Source organism: Panthera onca, chromosome A3 (genome assembly GCF_046562875.1).
Source record: "Panthera onca isolate mPanOnc1 chromosome A3, mPanOnc1 haplotype 2, whole genome shotgun sequence".
Lineage (NCBI taxonomy): Eukaryota > Metazoa > Chordata > Mammalia > Carnivora > Felidae > Panthera > Panthera onca.
The window spans coordinates 32097630-32113864 of NC_138341.1; the positions used below are offsets into that span (position 1 = coordinate 32097630).

General features: G+C 39.2%; 2 protein-coding genes across 9 annotated transcripts in view; both read right to left on the minus strand.

The window, feature by feature from the left end:
* CDKL4 (cyclin dependent kinase like 4) overlaps positions 1–2050 on the minus strand; it is a 57301-nt gene extending 55251 nt beyond the window's left edge. For 2 of the 3 annotated variants that reach the window (XM_078444781.2, XM_078444779.2), the window contains exon 1: positions 1939–2050. The gene's annotated coding sequence lies outside the window, so the exon portion shown is untranslated. Of the gene's footprint in view, positions 1–1919 lie in introns of all 3 variants that reach the window. The other variant, XM_078444780.2, reaches the window with a different exon arrangement.
* MAP4K3 (mitogen-activated protein kinase kinase kinase kinase 3) overlaps positions 1527–16235 on the minus strand; it is a 209717-nt gene continuing 195008 nt past the window's right edge. For 3 of the 6 annotated variants that reach the window (XM_060653129.3, XM_060653136.3, XM_078444778.2), the window contains 5 exons: positions 15641–15709; positions 15464–15556; positions 10167–10237; positions 7573–7628; positions 5467–6898 (listed from right to left, as the gene is read on the minus strand). In XM_060653129.3, the coding sequence (XP_060509112.1) occupies positions 6811–6898; positions 7573–7628; positions 10167–10237; positions 15464–15556; positions 15641–15709 (377 nt within the window). In that variant the 3' untranslated portion in view covers positions 5467–6810. Of the gene's footprint in view, positions 1704–1938; positions 2844–3328; positions 3425–5116; positions 5326–5466; positions 6899–7572; positions 7629–10166; positions 10263–15463; positions 15557–15640; positions 15710–16235 lie in introns of those variants that run through there. The other 3 variants (XR_013554757.2, XR_013554758.2, XR_009615898.3) reach the window with 3 other exon arrangements.

Consider the following 16235-nt stretch of genomic DNA (forward strand, 5'->3'; position numbering starts at 1 on the left):
TATATGGTGGGACTGAAGTGTCTTAACTCACTTTTCTCCTGCATATCAACTTCCATTACACCAAAGACATCTTTCTCAAACATCAATATCCTCAGATGTTGCCTTTCCTCAGAAATGTCCTATGGCCTCTAATGCCACAGAATAAACTTCAGATTACAGTATGATATTTACAGTCCTTTACACTCTGGTCCCAATGGACCTTTCCCACAATGCTCCTCAGATTCTTCCCCAGACATTTTCAGATCTGTCTCTGCTTATGCCACTGCTGGGAAGGTCTGATCCTGAAATCCTCATCTTTTGCAATTCAATTCAAATGTCCTTTCTCTTAGCCTTCCCTAACCAATCTTTCTCTGCACACACACTGTGTTCATGACTTCCCCACTCCTTTTTTACGCATTATTCATTACATCCGACTTGCATCCTTAGCCCATCGGCTGGCACATGGCAGGTACTAAACCTATTGAAGTCCTTCCGTAATTTTATTCTCTAACCTTTCTGCTAATTATGTGAAATCACGGTCTTTTAAGCAAAGGAAATAATCACGTTTTGGTTGTTAATACAGTATTTGGGCAGGAAATCAAGATTAAGCAGTGATATAGCTATTGCCAGGGAATAGATGAAATTGGTTGAAAATATTTTTCACTGTCCTTAGTGACCTTCTATATATATATATATATATATATATATATATATATATATATATATGTATATATATGTGTATCTATCTATCTATCTATCTATCTATCTATCTATCTATCTATCTTGGCTATGGGGTCTCCTGACTTCACAATTTACCAAACATCTGTTAAATTCATGAAGTTCTGTGTATAAAGGTAAAAACAGATATACACTTAGGCCCACTGGTAAATTCAGAAAGATGGATACGATACTTGAGTGGATCATTAAATTCTTTGAAAGTTTTCTTTTTAATTTCCTTAGTCTTAAGGAAATGATGCACACAGAAACAGAGAAAACACTGGGAGACAGATTGTTTTCCATGGTTGTATCACAAAGCAGGTCCTGAGGGCTCAAGCAAGCCTATGGAATGCGCAGGGGGAAGAAAAACAAAATTAAGAAACAGGAGAGTAATGGGGTGAAAAAATACTGACACATTTCCTGACGTTTATAAGAAACTGGTGTAAATGGTGGCGTTAGGAATTAGGGGGAAAGGAGACCTTTTCAAGACCAGGCCAGACCAGCTGGATTCTGCAGACTTCAACTCACCATGTGCTATGTTGTTAGTAGTGTTTCCAGTGCAACCAAACTTGCAGTATTCGTCTTTATAAAACTGACCCGGAAAGTCAGATGCAAGACCCATCTGCATCTATCTTATGAACATAACCCTGAATTACAGAACCTCGAAAGTACGTACACACACCTGTTAATAAGCTTGTCTTGGTGATGGCACAGATGAATTGAAAGCACTCCCCAGGAAACCAGAAGACCATATAATTTATATAACCCAAGAAACTAATTTTGTTTAAAAAAAAAAAAAACAACCACCACATTTCATCTATACGCATATCTGGAAGCTTGGCATAGTCCTCTTTATTTCCAGGCCTCTGAAGAGGTCTCGACCCTTCAATGGCAGTTCAGCCTCTCGGCCACACAAGGGTCTCCCAAAGCGCGGGTGCGCCCCCGCCGCCTCTCTGCCACCTTCCCGCCGCCGCTCGCCACTCCAGGACCGCATCTCCCTCTAGCTCCTAGGGAGCCGCAGCGGGTGGGGCGTGAGGCTGGCGGGAGCACCCTGTCACCTCTAGCCCCTCGCCCCCACCCTCCCCGTCCCTCCGGAGGCTCCCAGAGGGGAGGGCAGCCCGCTCCCCTGCCCTCGGGAACTCTCCCTTCTCTGGCAGCGTGCGAGCAGACCCCACTTCTCTCGCCATCAGCCCCTCGCGCCAGCCCGCAGGCCCCCGACCCACCGCTAGCGCCTCCACTTACGGCGCGGACCCGGACGGTGGCGACGTAATCTCGCGCAGCCCCGAGCGGCCCCAACCCGGCGGGGGTCGCTGTGCGCAGGCAGCCACCCGCACGGCGACGGCGGAGCGGACGGCCGCGGCGTCTCCCGGGCAACCGGACGCTCAGGGCGCGCGGGCAGGGCGACTTCCGGAGAGGTCTCCCCGCCCCCGCCGCCGCACCTGCTGCAGGGGAAGCCGTGGCCCCGCCGCCTTGTGTCGGTGGGCAACGTCTGGCAGGGCCGCAACGTCGTAGTGCAGACACAGGAGAAGCTTCTTCTCTGGAACCCCGAAAGGGCCCCGAAGAAGGCGCTCAGGAAATATTTAAGCTACTTGTCCAGTAACACTTGATTGTACGAAGTCCTGTTCCTCTCCGAGTCCTCAAGAGCACTAAAATTAAGCGCATGTAAACGTTGAAATGAGGCTGTTTCCTTGCCTGGGCAGAGACTTTCAGTTTGTCAGATCCTCTGTTATTAGTCAGGACTTTCCAGTCCTGCTTTTATTGTCCAAATAGCTTTTCAGCAAACTTCTGGAGGCTTATCCGTGACAGGCAGCTATTAGCTATGGTACACGTTGCTGCCGTTTTCACAATTCAGCGAGCAGGGTAGTAGTATGTGGAGCTGATTCAGAGAGAGACCAATTTGCCAGCCAGTGAGGAAGCAAGTCAGGCAAATAATGTGATGAACGCTGGACAGTATCATTTTTGCCAAAGCTTACTCTTCTTGTTTCCAAACAGGAACTTAAAAATGCTATGTTAATGAGCACATACATACTTTGTTCAGCATCAATACAATGCTCCCCATCATGCCGGATTGGGGTGGCCATACTTCCCCTTCTTCAGGTCGCTCTACTCCCTTTTTCTCATCTTCAGTTTTCCATTGCCTTCATTTGCTTAGAAAACAAAGCCAGAAATGTTTATCTCCTTTCTCCTTCAAGACCAAGCATACCCTCAAATCTACCTAAACTCACATCTACCCATTTCTGCCTTCATCATGCTGTAGAAAATTTTCTCAGTAAGGACACAGGTGATCACTACGCGAAAACCCAGCGGCCTGTTTCCATGGTCATGTGTTCCATCTACGAAGTTCCTGAAACTATAGACTACTAGAGCTCCTTTCTCGTGCGGAAGCCCTCTACAGTCAGGCCCAACCTGTTTTCTAGCTTCATGCCCTGTTGCTGTGCTCCAGGCACCTTAAACTCAGCTGCATGTATCACCACTGTTCCTTGCATCTGCATTCAAGATCTAGCCTACAGCTTGCTACCCTTTTCTCCTGCACTTCATAAACTATTCATCCATCAACCACCTGGATTATATAGAACTTTCTGCATAAAGGCTTTCCTTCTCCCAAAGCAGAATTCGGTGCAGCCTTTTGTACCTTTCTTTATCGCTTTTCAACCAAATGGGCTCCTTGAATACTGGAAATGCCGCCTTTTCCATCTTTTCTCCAGTGCCAGTGAAGTGTCTGGATACACTGAAAATTATCAATAGAAGTTGGTTAAATAATGGAGTCTCTCTCTCTCTCTCTCTCTCTCTCTCTCTCACACACACACACACACACACACACACACACACACACACACACAGTCTTTGCAATGAGCTTTGACTACACTTACTTAAGCTTTAGTTGTAATTTTATGCAAATCCTCTTATTCTAATACGAAACACTTTGAATAAAGAAAATGCTTTCTGACAAAGCAAAAATAAATTAAGACAGAAAGTTAATTTCTCTTGTTGCAAGACACAGTGAGAATCAGAATTTGGAATTCAACTCCTGGTGAAAATAAATCTAATTTCCTGGGGGGAAAATGCTTATATTTTAGAGGGCAGTGGATATATATATTGCTTGTATTCTGTGGAATACATACTTTAGTGTGGTACTTAAAGAGTATGCACTCTGAACTACGTGGCCTGGGTTTAAATCCTAGCTCTATCACTTACCAGCTTTATTCTTAGGCAAGTTGTTTAAGCTGTATGTGCCTGTTCCTTCATTTGTGAAAGAGCATTAACAATACCTACTCACTGGGCTGTTGTGGTGCTCTAGTGGGAGAATCTATATAAAGCATGTAGGATAGCCACCTGGCACACAGCCCTGGGCACTTACCATATTCCCTCAAGTCAGACTCTTAGTGCTTACCTAGTATTTTGTATAGCACACATTTTCATCTCTTTCTAACAATGGTGAAAACCGCTATTTGTTCTTTATTTCCTGATCTCTTCTGAAATCAGTGGCGCACTTGCAAGCTGAATGATGGCAGTGGGCCCAGAAACAACCAATCTCATCTCAACACTAATGTCTAAGAAACTAGCTCACGAGATAGATTGTTTAATGAAGATGAAATAGATTGTTTCCAACATTCAGGTGAGTGGCTCTTTTCCTTTTGAGTGAATAAAGATCCTTAGTCAAAACTTACCAGGTAGAGCTACAAAGTTGCATTTTTAAGGGTCATCAGATTATTCTGAGGCATGTGATCCTTGGACCACCCTCAGAAAACTGATTTAAATTCAAGTCAACCAGTGTTTCCCACACAGGGGCTGCACATCAGAATAATCTGTACAACTTTATAAAAATAGTATGTCACTGGGCCTCATCCCCAGGGAGTGATTCCAGGGGTCCACATTTTTAAAAAGCCCATGAGTGACCTACAAACCAGTTGCATTTCTGGGAAGAATTCTGTTTGACAATTAAATAGGATGGCTGAATCTTTTTTGAGATGTGACCCTTTATGTAACATATAGGACTCGGAAACTAGAAAAAACTCGCCCAGAAAAAGGATCGACAGCCTTGTCAATAAATGCCAAGAACAGCTCTTGATTTCTTGAAAATCAATTCCATGAGTCTCTGTTTTTCAACAAACTGATGATAATGTTATACCTATATGACTTAGAGTCATGTTTTTAAATAAGGAAACTGTTCTAGAGTCAAGTAAATTCCCTAAAGTCACAGAGAAGGGTAGTGAAACTAACAAGAGTAGAAATGGCGCCTCATGACACACAATCCAGTTCTTCCCACCCAAGTGTCCCCTTCCTTAACCTCCAGAACTGCATTCCCCAACACTGTCCCCTTCCTTTCTGTAACCCAGGAGTCGGCAACATTTTCTATAAAGGGCCAGTTGGTAAATATTTAAGGCTCTGTAAGCCATACAGCTTTCTCAGAACCACTCACCTCGGTCACTGTACAGCAAATCCAGCCACAGACAACACATAAATGAGTATGTGGTGTGGTGTTCCAATAAAACCTTATTTACAAAAAGCAGATGGTGAGCAGGATTGGGATGAGGAATGTTTGCCGACACCTGCTTCCTAAGACTATGGATGTTTTGATCTTCCTCATCAGAAAGTTGAAGATTCTATAGATGATGCCCCTTTATGAAACTGAGATGACAGATCAAATAAAAATATGATCTGAGGGACCAGAATGGGTATGCAGAATAAGTAAACGTTTTTTTCTCCTTAATATAGTTTAGTCTTACTCTATATAGATTAAGCCAGATAACAAGCTACTGTACAACCGTGTGTTAAAAAACATGTTTATTTTACACTATGTACAATCAAAAACATATTTAAAAGCATTATCAATTAAAATAAGTGAAGACCATAAATCACAATTTAGTTTGTTCCTAGTGTATATACCCACATTAAAGTATAAAGAACATATACCAAAAAAGAGCCAGAGTGTGCATTTTTGCTAAAACTTGGTATATACATATTCCATTGGAAAAAAGCAATCAAAAATGACTTTAAACCAAAGCTAAGTTCCTGTGATGTGTAGTAACCATTATATTGTTTATATGAGGTAGTAACTAAATTATTTTGGCCATGTATTAATACTCTAAGTCAAAAGAAATAGGAAAATGAGCATAAAATAAGGCCAACCAAAGTAAAAATCCCACTAGAAATTTGAACCACTCCACTCGATGGAATGTTATAGTTCTTCAACGTGACTATATGAAATGTTTAGTGTGGACTCTAATAACGCTGATTTATTCTTTGTGCACACTGTAATTCTGACAACAATTGCAGCGTCACTATTATAGGTACCGCTATTCTGTGATTCAAAATTTTTTCAAAGGTATATTTTTAAGCACAAACAATCTTACAGGATTCTGCTTAAATATAAAAAGACCAGTTACTACAACAGGTGGTTAATTGGTTTGTTTCACATAGAAAACAATCCAAAGACATTTAAAAAAGATGTTGTGGGGCCAAATGCATATTGACATTGTCACAGCTTACTTTTGTGACTTAATACATCACGTATCAATACTCTGTGCAAATATAAACACCAGTGTACTTGCATTAAAATTAAAAACAAGATTATAAAATGATTATAGCCTCCATTACAATTTGGAAGTTACAAGATTTATATTCATATTACTAAATTACATATAATAAAAATACAATAGTGTTAAATGTACTGTTTCATTGCCAGCATCCCGTTTTGTAATATAGCCACACCCAAGAATATACTAAAGAATTCTTAAAATATTAACCCCAATTGCATTTTTCATCAACATTTACATCTGTACAGATAAGACACTCACTTGTACATCTCATAAAAGTACATTATCTACATAAATTCTTAGTGTATGTCTTCAGCAATATGAAGTTTCACAGAAAAATACTGCCTATATGTACAAAGATTACATTAACAATGAATTAAGCACTTGTGTGGTTCAATATGCTAAATATATCCATACCACTTAAAACAGAAATTTCCCCCATCTTGTCTCATGCCACAATAAATTACAAGTAACTGAAGCCAGGTCACTGCAGCCTTTGTACAGCTTCAAGCATTCGTTAATGTTGCCGCGGTAGTGTCCTTCTTTTCTGGCGTTAACTGTCAAAGCACAACATTTCTCAGTAACTGTTTTCATGACCCGCCAGGATGTATAAATTGCTATTTGCTGTGGGGTTATCAGTTGGCCTACTTTCCAAAACCACGACCCTAAAAGTAATAAACAAAAAAACATGTAGCAGAACAAAGTTATTCTTGAAAACTAATGTCAGCAGAAACAGTTTCCATTACTTCTTCATTTTATGCCTCTATAAAATACTGTTTATTTGATTTGTGGGCAGACCATCATTTGCAAATCATTATAGTTAAAGAACCAATTCCAGCTCCGGTAAGTAATTTTGCTGCCCACCACCTCCCACCTCTAAGCCAGTGCTGTTTTAAGAGTCAGGGAGCAGGGGGTGGGTAAACCTGTGTTTGGAATAATTTGGGGGAACTTAATTCTCATAAAGTATAAAACAATCTGTCATTCAAGAAACAGGAAATATATCAGAATAGAACCTAAAAATTCTATCTGGCGCTAAAACCAAAAAGTTTTATTTGTCAGCATATGGTATTTCTTCTTTCTTGTGCTGTAAGCCACACTTTGGACAGCACCGTAATGCAAAATTAGTACTGACAGATCTATATATTCCTGTTACTTGGAACAGCAGGTACATTCTCAAAGGCTTTATAACTTCCTGACTTGTGGATTCTTTGGTGTGAAAAATACAATGTTCAATATATTACTGTAGAAATTTCAATTCCCTTGAAAATGAAATCAGTTTCATGCTGGATTTTATAAAACACATTTAGTACTATGTTTTTAGTACAACCCCTTTCCATACCTGTCGGATCCAAGCAGCCTAAAAATTCTTGTGTTATCTGAAATTTCTTGTGTTACCTGTTCAATTAAAATATAAATTTAATTTCCAAAGTTAAAGGCACACAATTTTATATGGGCATTTAATTTATAACTCTATTGAAAAGAAACATAATTCCTAAGATGAAAACAGATCCCTATATGACTGTTAACTTGTTAAGTCAGCACAGAGATACGTCAATTTGTTAGCCTAGGAAAAACATGGCTAATTTCAAACTAATCCTAAAATAGGAGAATAGGAAAACCATTTACTTATTAAATTACAGACCCTGAGGTTGCTGGAGGGGAGGTGGGCAGGCGGGAGGAGCTAAATTGGTGGTGGATACTAAGGAGCGCACTTGTTACGATGAGTACTGGGTGTTACATGTAAGTGATGAACTGCTAAATTCTATTCCCGAAACTATTATTACACTGTATGTTAGCTAACTGGAAGTTAAATAAAAACATAACAAAACAAAACAAAATTCTAGACCTCAAGGGAAAACTTTAAAAGCAAGCACCCAGTCCATTTATTTAACAAAAACCTTTTGTCAGTTAGGTTAATGCTAACAGCAAGGCCACTGCAGCAGCAAGCCACTTTGATCGGGCCCTTTTACTTTTAAAAGGCTGCAGTGTGGCATGATGGGACAAACTCAAGACTGGAATTTGAATCCCACTTACTAGCTATGACACTGGGCAAGGTACGTAATTTTGTTGAAAATGGTTTTGTCTTCTGCAAAACAGGAGAGAAAATATCTACTCTGCGGTAGTCTTGTGCAGTATTCTTAAAAGTATCAGTGGGTATAATGCCTAGCTATGGGAGTGCTCAACAGAGGATTTTTCTTTCCCATATCCACCGCCCCCCCCCCCCCCCCCAGTCTCTTGAAATAGTGTTTTCTGATGGCATACAGCCTTCAGGAAGTCTTCAGTGTGACCGATTACCAGCTGGAGAGTTAAAGATATGTCTACAGAAGAAAGACCCACTCCTTTTGCTTATTGAATGCGAAACATTCCAAATTATAATGGCAGTAACTTCTCCCCATTGCATTAGTACCTCTACAATTAGTTATTCTGGAAACATCAGGGATTCTCAACTCTTTTGGAACCCAGCACACCTGAAGGATACAACATGCTCACTTCAGTAATCGTGCTCATGACTGATCTTCGACATGTTTTTGGACAAGCAGTACTCAGTAAGGGCTACCGGCGCACTTTGAAGAAGCCCCTCAGGTGATTTTGGGGGCAACCTTGTCTTTTTGTAAAAACTGTTCTCTTGTATCCTGCCTATGGTGCCTTTCTTTCTCTGCCTAGTGTTTACTAGTTGTTGACTGTTCTTAATTCCCTGTTCAATTTCCACAGATGATTTTAAAACATCTTCCTGAGAAGTGAACCCTCTTGTGGGAATTACTGCTAGGAACATATTAGCCCGAACTGTATTTTCTCTAAGATTTTATTTTTAAGTAACTTCTAAACTCAACGTGGGGCTCAAATTTACAGTCCTAAGATCAAAAGCCGAATGCTGTACCGACAGAGCCAGCCAGGCGCTCCTTGGATTTTTATCGAATACTTACTGTAAATCAGGCATTATGCCAATCACATCGCATGCTTCCTTTCCCTTAATCATCCCATGAAGTAATAAGTACGATTGTTATCTCCCATTTGAAAATGAAAAGGAGCTAAGTGACATGCCACGGCTACATGTACTAAACTGCAGGGCGGAGAAACGAACCTGGCGTCGCAACTCTGGAACGCATGCTGACGGTCGCTCTACTACGCTGCCCACTTGGTTAGCAGAAATGCTCTGAGCTCAGAATGACAGTCTGGGGCATAAACGAGCTTTCTTGCTTGAGGAGCCGAAGGTTTTCGTTTCCCTCTAATGTTTAAGTGAAAGTTATACTGCTGAGACTGATTTGGGGGTACTGGGAGAGTTTCTGGTTTCACTTGCCTGTAATATTCCCGGGGCCAAGTACAATGTCTGTAACCCCAGCACTCTCTGGTGGAAATGGTGAGCTGAACTGACTCACAAGACTTGGGAGTTAAATTGTTCCTGGAGTTAAATTTAGGTAGGAAGAAAAAGGGGCAAAGAGTCTTATAAATGCCAACTGAAGGAGAGGGTAAGAGAAATAGGAGGCAAGGTGGCTGGAGAGGAATGTGGGATCCTTGACTTATAAGCCTGCTCTGGTCATCATTTCTGAAATCCAAAGTAGAAATGGTGCCTCAAGATGGGGAGAGCCAGCATCTGCACTCTTGTTCCAAGGGATGGGCTGGGAGAGTTGGAGAGCTGCGAGGAAATCACTTTTAGCAGTATTAGGAAATTCTTGTCCCGAATATACAAGTGAGTATGTGGTTGCACACAAAATGCGCACTGAAGTCGTTTGGGTGAATGCAGAAAGAGAGGTGGCTGCAGAGCAGACGCTATGAACCTCGTCACCAGACTGAATACACTGAACATCAACAGCGAGCATATCAAGTGTTCCTCGCATCCATTAGGAACTTGGCAAAGTTAAAGAAAATTGTTTGAAGTAGAATCTGATAGTTTCAGGCCTATTTAATGGACATAATTTTGAAAAGACTACTTACCTCATTAGATCTAAAACTTCTACCTTGCATTCCATGTTTCCAGAAAGCTAGCACACTGTCTTGTAGGCAAACTAGCAGGCAAGAACAGCTCAGTTACTGTTAATAGTACAAAAGTTCAACCGATAAGCATCATTCTGTCCCTCTATCTTGCACAGCAGTACTTCCATTAAGAACTAATGTCAGCTATTCCATGTTTACATGGCATCTTTACTACTGAAATTAAAAATATACATATACCAGACAGAACTGAGTCATCTTTTGGCAAGAAAAAAGAAGATTCATTGAAAATATTGTTTTGTTACAGAAACTTTTTGTTTTGAGAAAATGACAACATTATAAAATATTTCAAACATACCGAAAAACATGAGAAGAGCACAGAAACATATGTATCTACCACTCAACTCTCAAATCCTGACATTTTGCCATTATATGCCTTTCGTTTAAAATACAACCAAATTCAGCCAGCACCTGAATACAGCCCGAGCAGCTGGCCCCGTCCATTCCAGGCCTTCCTTTCCCCCTGACATATCCGCTATTATAAATTTGATGCTTGTCATTCTCATGCATGTTTTTACTATTACTACACAATATCAAACTTTGTATCAACTGTTTCCGACTTTCATACGTGGGGTATGGTGAACATTTGAACTGTTTCTAGGTTTTTGATCTGTAATAAACATTCTGTACCTCTTCTTTAATACGTGTGCAAATTTTTCTAATTCTAGAAACAGAATTAATGGGACACAGGCATACTTTTTAAAAATTTTAGTTTTGCTTTTAATATTTACATATTTAATACATATTTTTGTGTGTATTCAGTGAGGAAGACATCTAATTTTATTTCCTACAGATAAGCAATTGCATCACCATCATTTGCTGAACAGTCCACCATTTTCCATTGACATATTTATGCTATAAATTTCCATTTACATGTAGGTCCACTTCTGAGCCTTCTCTTCTGGTGCCACTCTTCTACTTTTTTATCCGTCTGATCCCACACTGTCTTAATCACTATAGCTTTATAAAAGTTCCAATACTGAGTAGGGCAAGTATTCATCCAAATTTATTTTACTGTTCTTGGCCTTTGACTCTTTCACATGAATTTTTATTTTTTTTCCTTTTTTTTTTTTTTTAATAAATTTATTCTTAAGTTAATTAACATACAGCATAGTCTTAGCTTTAGGAATAGATTCCAGTGATTCATCACTTACATACAACATCCAGTGTTCATCCCAACAAGCACCCTCCTTAATGCCCATCAACCATCAGTTTGTTCTTTGTATTTAAGAGTCTCTTATGGTTGGCCTCCCTTTCTAGTTATATCTTTCCTTCCCCTATGATCATCTGTTATGTTTCTCAAATTCCACATATGAGTGAAATCATGAGATCTTTCTCTTACTGACTTAGTTTGGTTAGCATAATACCCTCTAGTTCCATCCACATTGTTGCAAATGCCAAGATTTCATTCTTTTCCATCGCTGAGTAGTATTTCATTGTGTATGTATGTATGTGTGTATGTATACATACATGTATGTATACACATATATACATACACACACATACACACCCCACATCTTCTTAATCTATTCATCAGTTGAAGCACATCTGGGCTCTTTCCTTAATTTGGCTATTGTTGATAGCACTGTTACAAACACTGGGGTGCACACGTCCCTTTGAATCAGCTCTCCTGTATCCTTTGGATAAATTCCTAGTAGTCCAATTGCTGGGCCGTAGGGCAGTTCTATTTTTAATTTTTGGAGGAACCTCCACACTGTTTTCCAGAGTGGATACACCAGTTTGCATTCCCACCAACACAGCAAGAGGGTTCCCCTTTCTCCATATCCTCGCCAACACCTGATGTTTCCTGAGTTGTTAGTTTTAGTCACTCAGACCGGTGTGAGGTGGTATCTCATTGTGGTTTTGATTTATATTTCCCTGATGATGAGTGATATTGAGCATCTTTTCATATGTCTGTTTGCCAAATGGATGTCTTCTTTGGAAAAGTGTCAATTCATGTCTTCTGCCTATTTCTTCACATCTGGATTGTTTTTTGGGTGCTGAGTTTGGTAAGTTCTTTATAGATTTTTTATACTAATCCTTTATCTGATAGGTCATTTGCAAATACCTTCTCCCATTCCGTTGGTTGCCTTTTAGTTTTGTTGATTGTTTCCTTTGCTGTGCAGAAGTCTTTATCTTGATGAGGTTGCAATAGTTCACTTTTGCCTTCAGAGACATGTCAAGTAGGAAGTTGCTGTGGCTGAGGTCAAAGAGGTTGCTGCCTGTTTTCTCCTGTAGGATTTTGATGGTTTCCGGTCTCACATTTAGGTCTTTCATCCATTTTGAATTTATTTTTGTGTGTCACATGAATTTTTAGATCAGCTTATCATATGGCACAAATCACTTTATTGGGATTTAAAAAAAAATGTTTTTTAATGTCTATTTATTTCTGAGAGAGAGACACAGAGTAACCAGGGGAGGAGCAGAGAGAGAGGGAGACACAGAATCCGAAGCAGGCTCCAGGCTCCAAGCTGTCAGCACAGAGCCAGACGCAGGGCTTGAACTCAGGGACCGCGAGATCATGACCTGAGCCAAAGTCAGATGCTTAGCCAACTGAGCCACCCAGGCGCCCCAGGATTTTTATTTAAACGAACCAAATTTGTGGTTTAACTTATAAAGAACTGACACCTTTCTCATATTCACAGACACGGTATAGTTCTTCATTTGTTCAAATCTTTTATGCTTTCAAACAGTAACTTGGAATTTCCTAAATAATGGTCTTAAACATATTTTGATTACATGTATTTCCAAATTTCTTATCTTATTGCCATCATCAGTGAGATCTTTTTTTCTATTAATTTCCTAATTACTGGCATATCAAAAAGCTATTTATTGGTGTGAGTCATATCTAGCAACTCTGAATTCTCTTACTAATTCCAGCAGTTTACTCAGAGAGCTATACAGTCCATATAATCATATCATCAGCAAAAAAGGATCTTTTACTTTTTTCTAATCCTCATAGTTTCCTTGTCTAGTAAGACAATGTCAAATGTGATGATAGCACATATTCTTATCTTGTTCTCGACTTTAATGGCAGAATCTGACCATGAAACATGAATATTTTTTTATTATTTTTTAAGTATATTTTTTAAAAGTTTATTTACTTGAGAGAGTATGCACATGTGCATGAGGGAGAAGCAGAAGGGGAGAGAGAGAATCCCAAGAAGGATCCCAAGAAGGCTCCACACTGTCAGCACAGAGCAAGACTTGGAGCTCGATCCCATGAACCATGAGATCATGACCTGAGCCAAAATCAAGGGTCGGATGCCCAACCAACCTAACCACCCAGGAGCCCCAAACATGAATATTTTTAATAGGCTTTCCTAAATGAAGAACATTTCCTTTTATTGCTAAGTTGCTGAGAAGTTTTTTCTTAAATCATGAATGATCTGGATTTTACTCAATGCTTTTTTTGTGCATCTACTGAAAGTTATGTGACTTTTTGCTTTTAATATTTAATGTGCTATATTATATATTACATAAACAAGTTTTCTGATGCTGAACCATCTTTACTTTCCTGAAATAAACTCTATTATACTTGATGGTGTGGAGTTCTATTTACTATTTTGTTTCAGATTTGTTCAAATTCTGCTTTCATGAGAATGGATTCTTTTGTTTTCTATACTAACCTTGCTTGATTTTAGTATCAGTGTTAAACACTGATTTGTTCAGCATTCCTTCTTTGTCAGTAATCTGAAATAGTCTGTACAGGATAGGGATTATCTCTTTTTAAGGGTGGATAACAGTCTCCTATAAGGATGTCAGGCTTTATGTGGGGAGACTCTTGATTACTAGGCACCTCAAGCAAGGAGCCAGGCTCTGGTTCCCACTTCCTACAGGATACTTTTAGTCTTCTTTATCAGAAGGAGCACAGCAGGCCTACATATTGCTTTGAGTTTCTGTTCTTTATTTATCTTATTCTTTGGCTTTGGCTATGAGTTTTTAAGCACAGATTCCATTTGATTTATTTTTATTTATATATATTAAAACAATTTTTTTAACTTTTTTTATTTTTGAGAGACAGAGAGAGACAGAGCAGGAGCAGGGGAGGGGCAGACACAGGAGAGAGGGAGACACAGAATCACAAGCAGGTTCCAGGCTCTGAGCTGTCAGCACAGAGTCTGATGTGGGGCTTGAACCCACAAACCGTGAGATCATGACCTGAGCCAAAGTCAGACGCTTAACCGACTGAGCCACCCAGGCGTCCCGCACAGATTCCATTTTAAAATCGTGAAGAGATTTCTCTCATTTTATTATCAGCATTTGCTTGCTGGAAGAAGGGCATTCTACTTAGAGGAGACAGTAAAAGTAGAACCAGGAATAAAACAAATGAACTATCTGTCCTTGGCCCTACCCTCTTTACATATGTGCAAATATCTTCCATTGATAATGAAGAGCAAAAAAATTGTGCCTAGTTAAATACTGAATTAGCTCTCATTCATATTCCCAGCACCATCTGTGATCATTTTTACCTCATTTTTCTGGAATGTAATCATTTTAATATTTACTTATTTAATTTAATAAATAAATTTATTATTTAATAATAATAAATAAGAGAAACAGAGAAGAGCAGAGAGAGAGACAGAAAGAGAAACATAGAGAAAAGAGCAGAGAGAGAGGGAAGAAGAGAATCCCAAGCAGACTCCATGCCCAGTGCAGAGCCCAACACAGGGCTGGATCTCATGATCATGAAATCATGACCTGAGCCAAAATCAAGAGTCAGAGAACTGACTAAGTCACCCACATGCCCCTGGAATGTAGTAATTTTAGAATACTGAATATATGAGAAATCCTTTTTCAGAAAACACCGTAGTCCAGCAAAATGTGAGAATGAGATAATGGAATCTCCTTCTTGCCATTTTCACATTTTGCTCTGGTCAGCAGATACAACAGCAGAAGTACAACAGAGTACACTAAGTACTAAATTTTAAAGTACTTATAGGGAAACTCCACAGGAGTTTGGAGGAAATGGAAATTCCTGTTTTATGAAAAATGGTATTTATTTCTTTTGAAATGTCAAATCTGTAAGGAGGACAACATTATTTCTAGATGTCAGTTATTAAACTATTTTAGAGAATGTATAAAAGTGAAGACTGATGTTGACTTCATATTCATTATACTCTGTATTGTAAAAAATGTATTCTTAGTAATATATTTCTATAATCTCAGATAATTATCAGGTAAGATATTTTAAGCAGCTCTTACTGCAATCAAACCAGAAATACAAAACTTGCACTTACCTATTGATTCAATCTGGAAATCAAAGGTGAGCTCAGATGATAATTTTCTGCTAGATTTTAATCTTCCTTGGAGATTTACTATTTTTATACAACCTAGAGATGGGGAGGGGGAGAGTCACTCAGAAACTAAGATAAAAGGAAGGTGTTAAAATAAGATGTTCATAAATAAAAACTTACAATCCAAGCATACGAGAATGGTATCTCTCTCCAATTGGGTTACGTGAGTAACACTTGTCTGTGGGCTATCTGTAACACAAACAAACTCAATAAACTGACATAAAAAAAGTAATTTTGAAAGCACAGAGACCTAAAAACAAGAATTCTGAACATCACTGAATCTGAAACAGACTTAAATTTTTAGCTATACATATGTACTGACTGAGCCAGGCTGCTTGGGTCTAAACTCTGATGCAAGTGCTGAAGGAAGTCAGGGCTCACTGGAACGCTAACTATTGTCATTACTGCTGGTGATGTCATTATTTTCACTCATATGTGAAATCAGGAGTCTAATCCTCTATATTATAGTTATGACTGATTTCTGCTTTTAAGCTCGGAAGGCCAGGGACTGCTTTGTATATCACATGGCAGTGTCCAGCACCACATGCAATAATTATTTACTGAGTGAATGAATCAGAAGGACAAACAAACTACTTCAAGTACAAATGAGTTAAAAGAAATACTGAAGTATTTTGAGAAGTATGAAATATTATCAAAATGCAAACAGGAATCATTTTTTTTATTAAGATTTATTAAAGTTCTTATAAACTGGGAA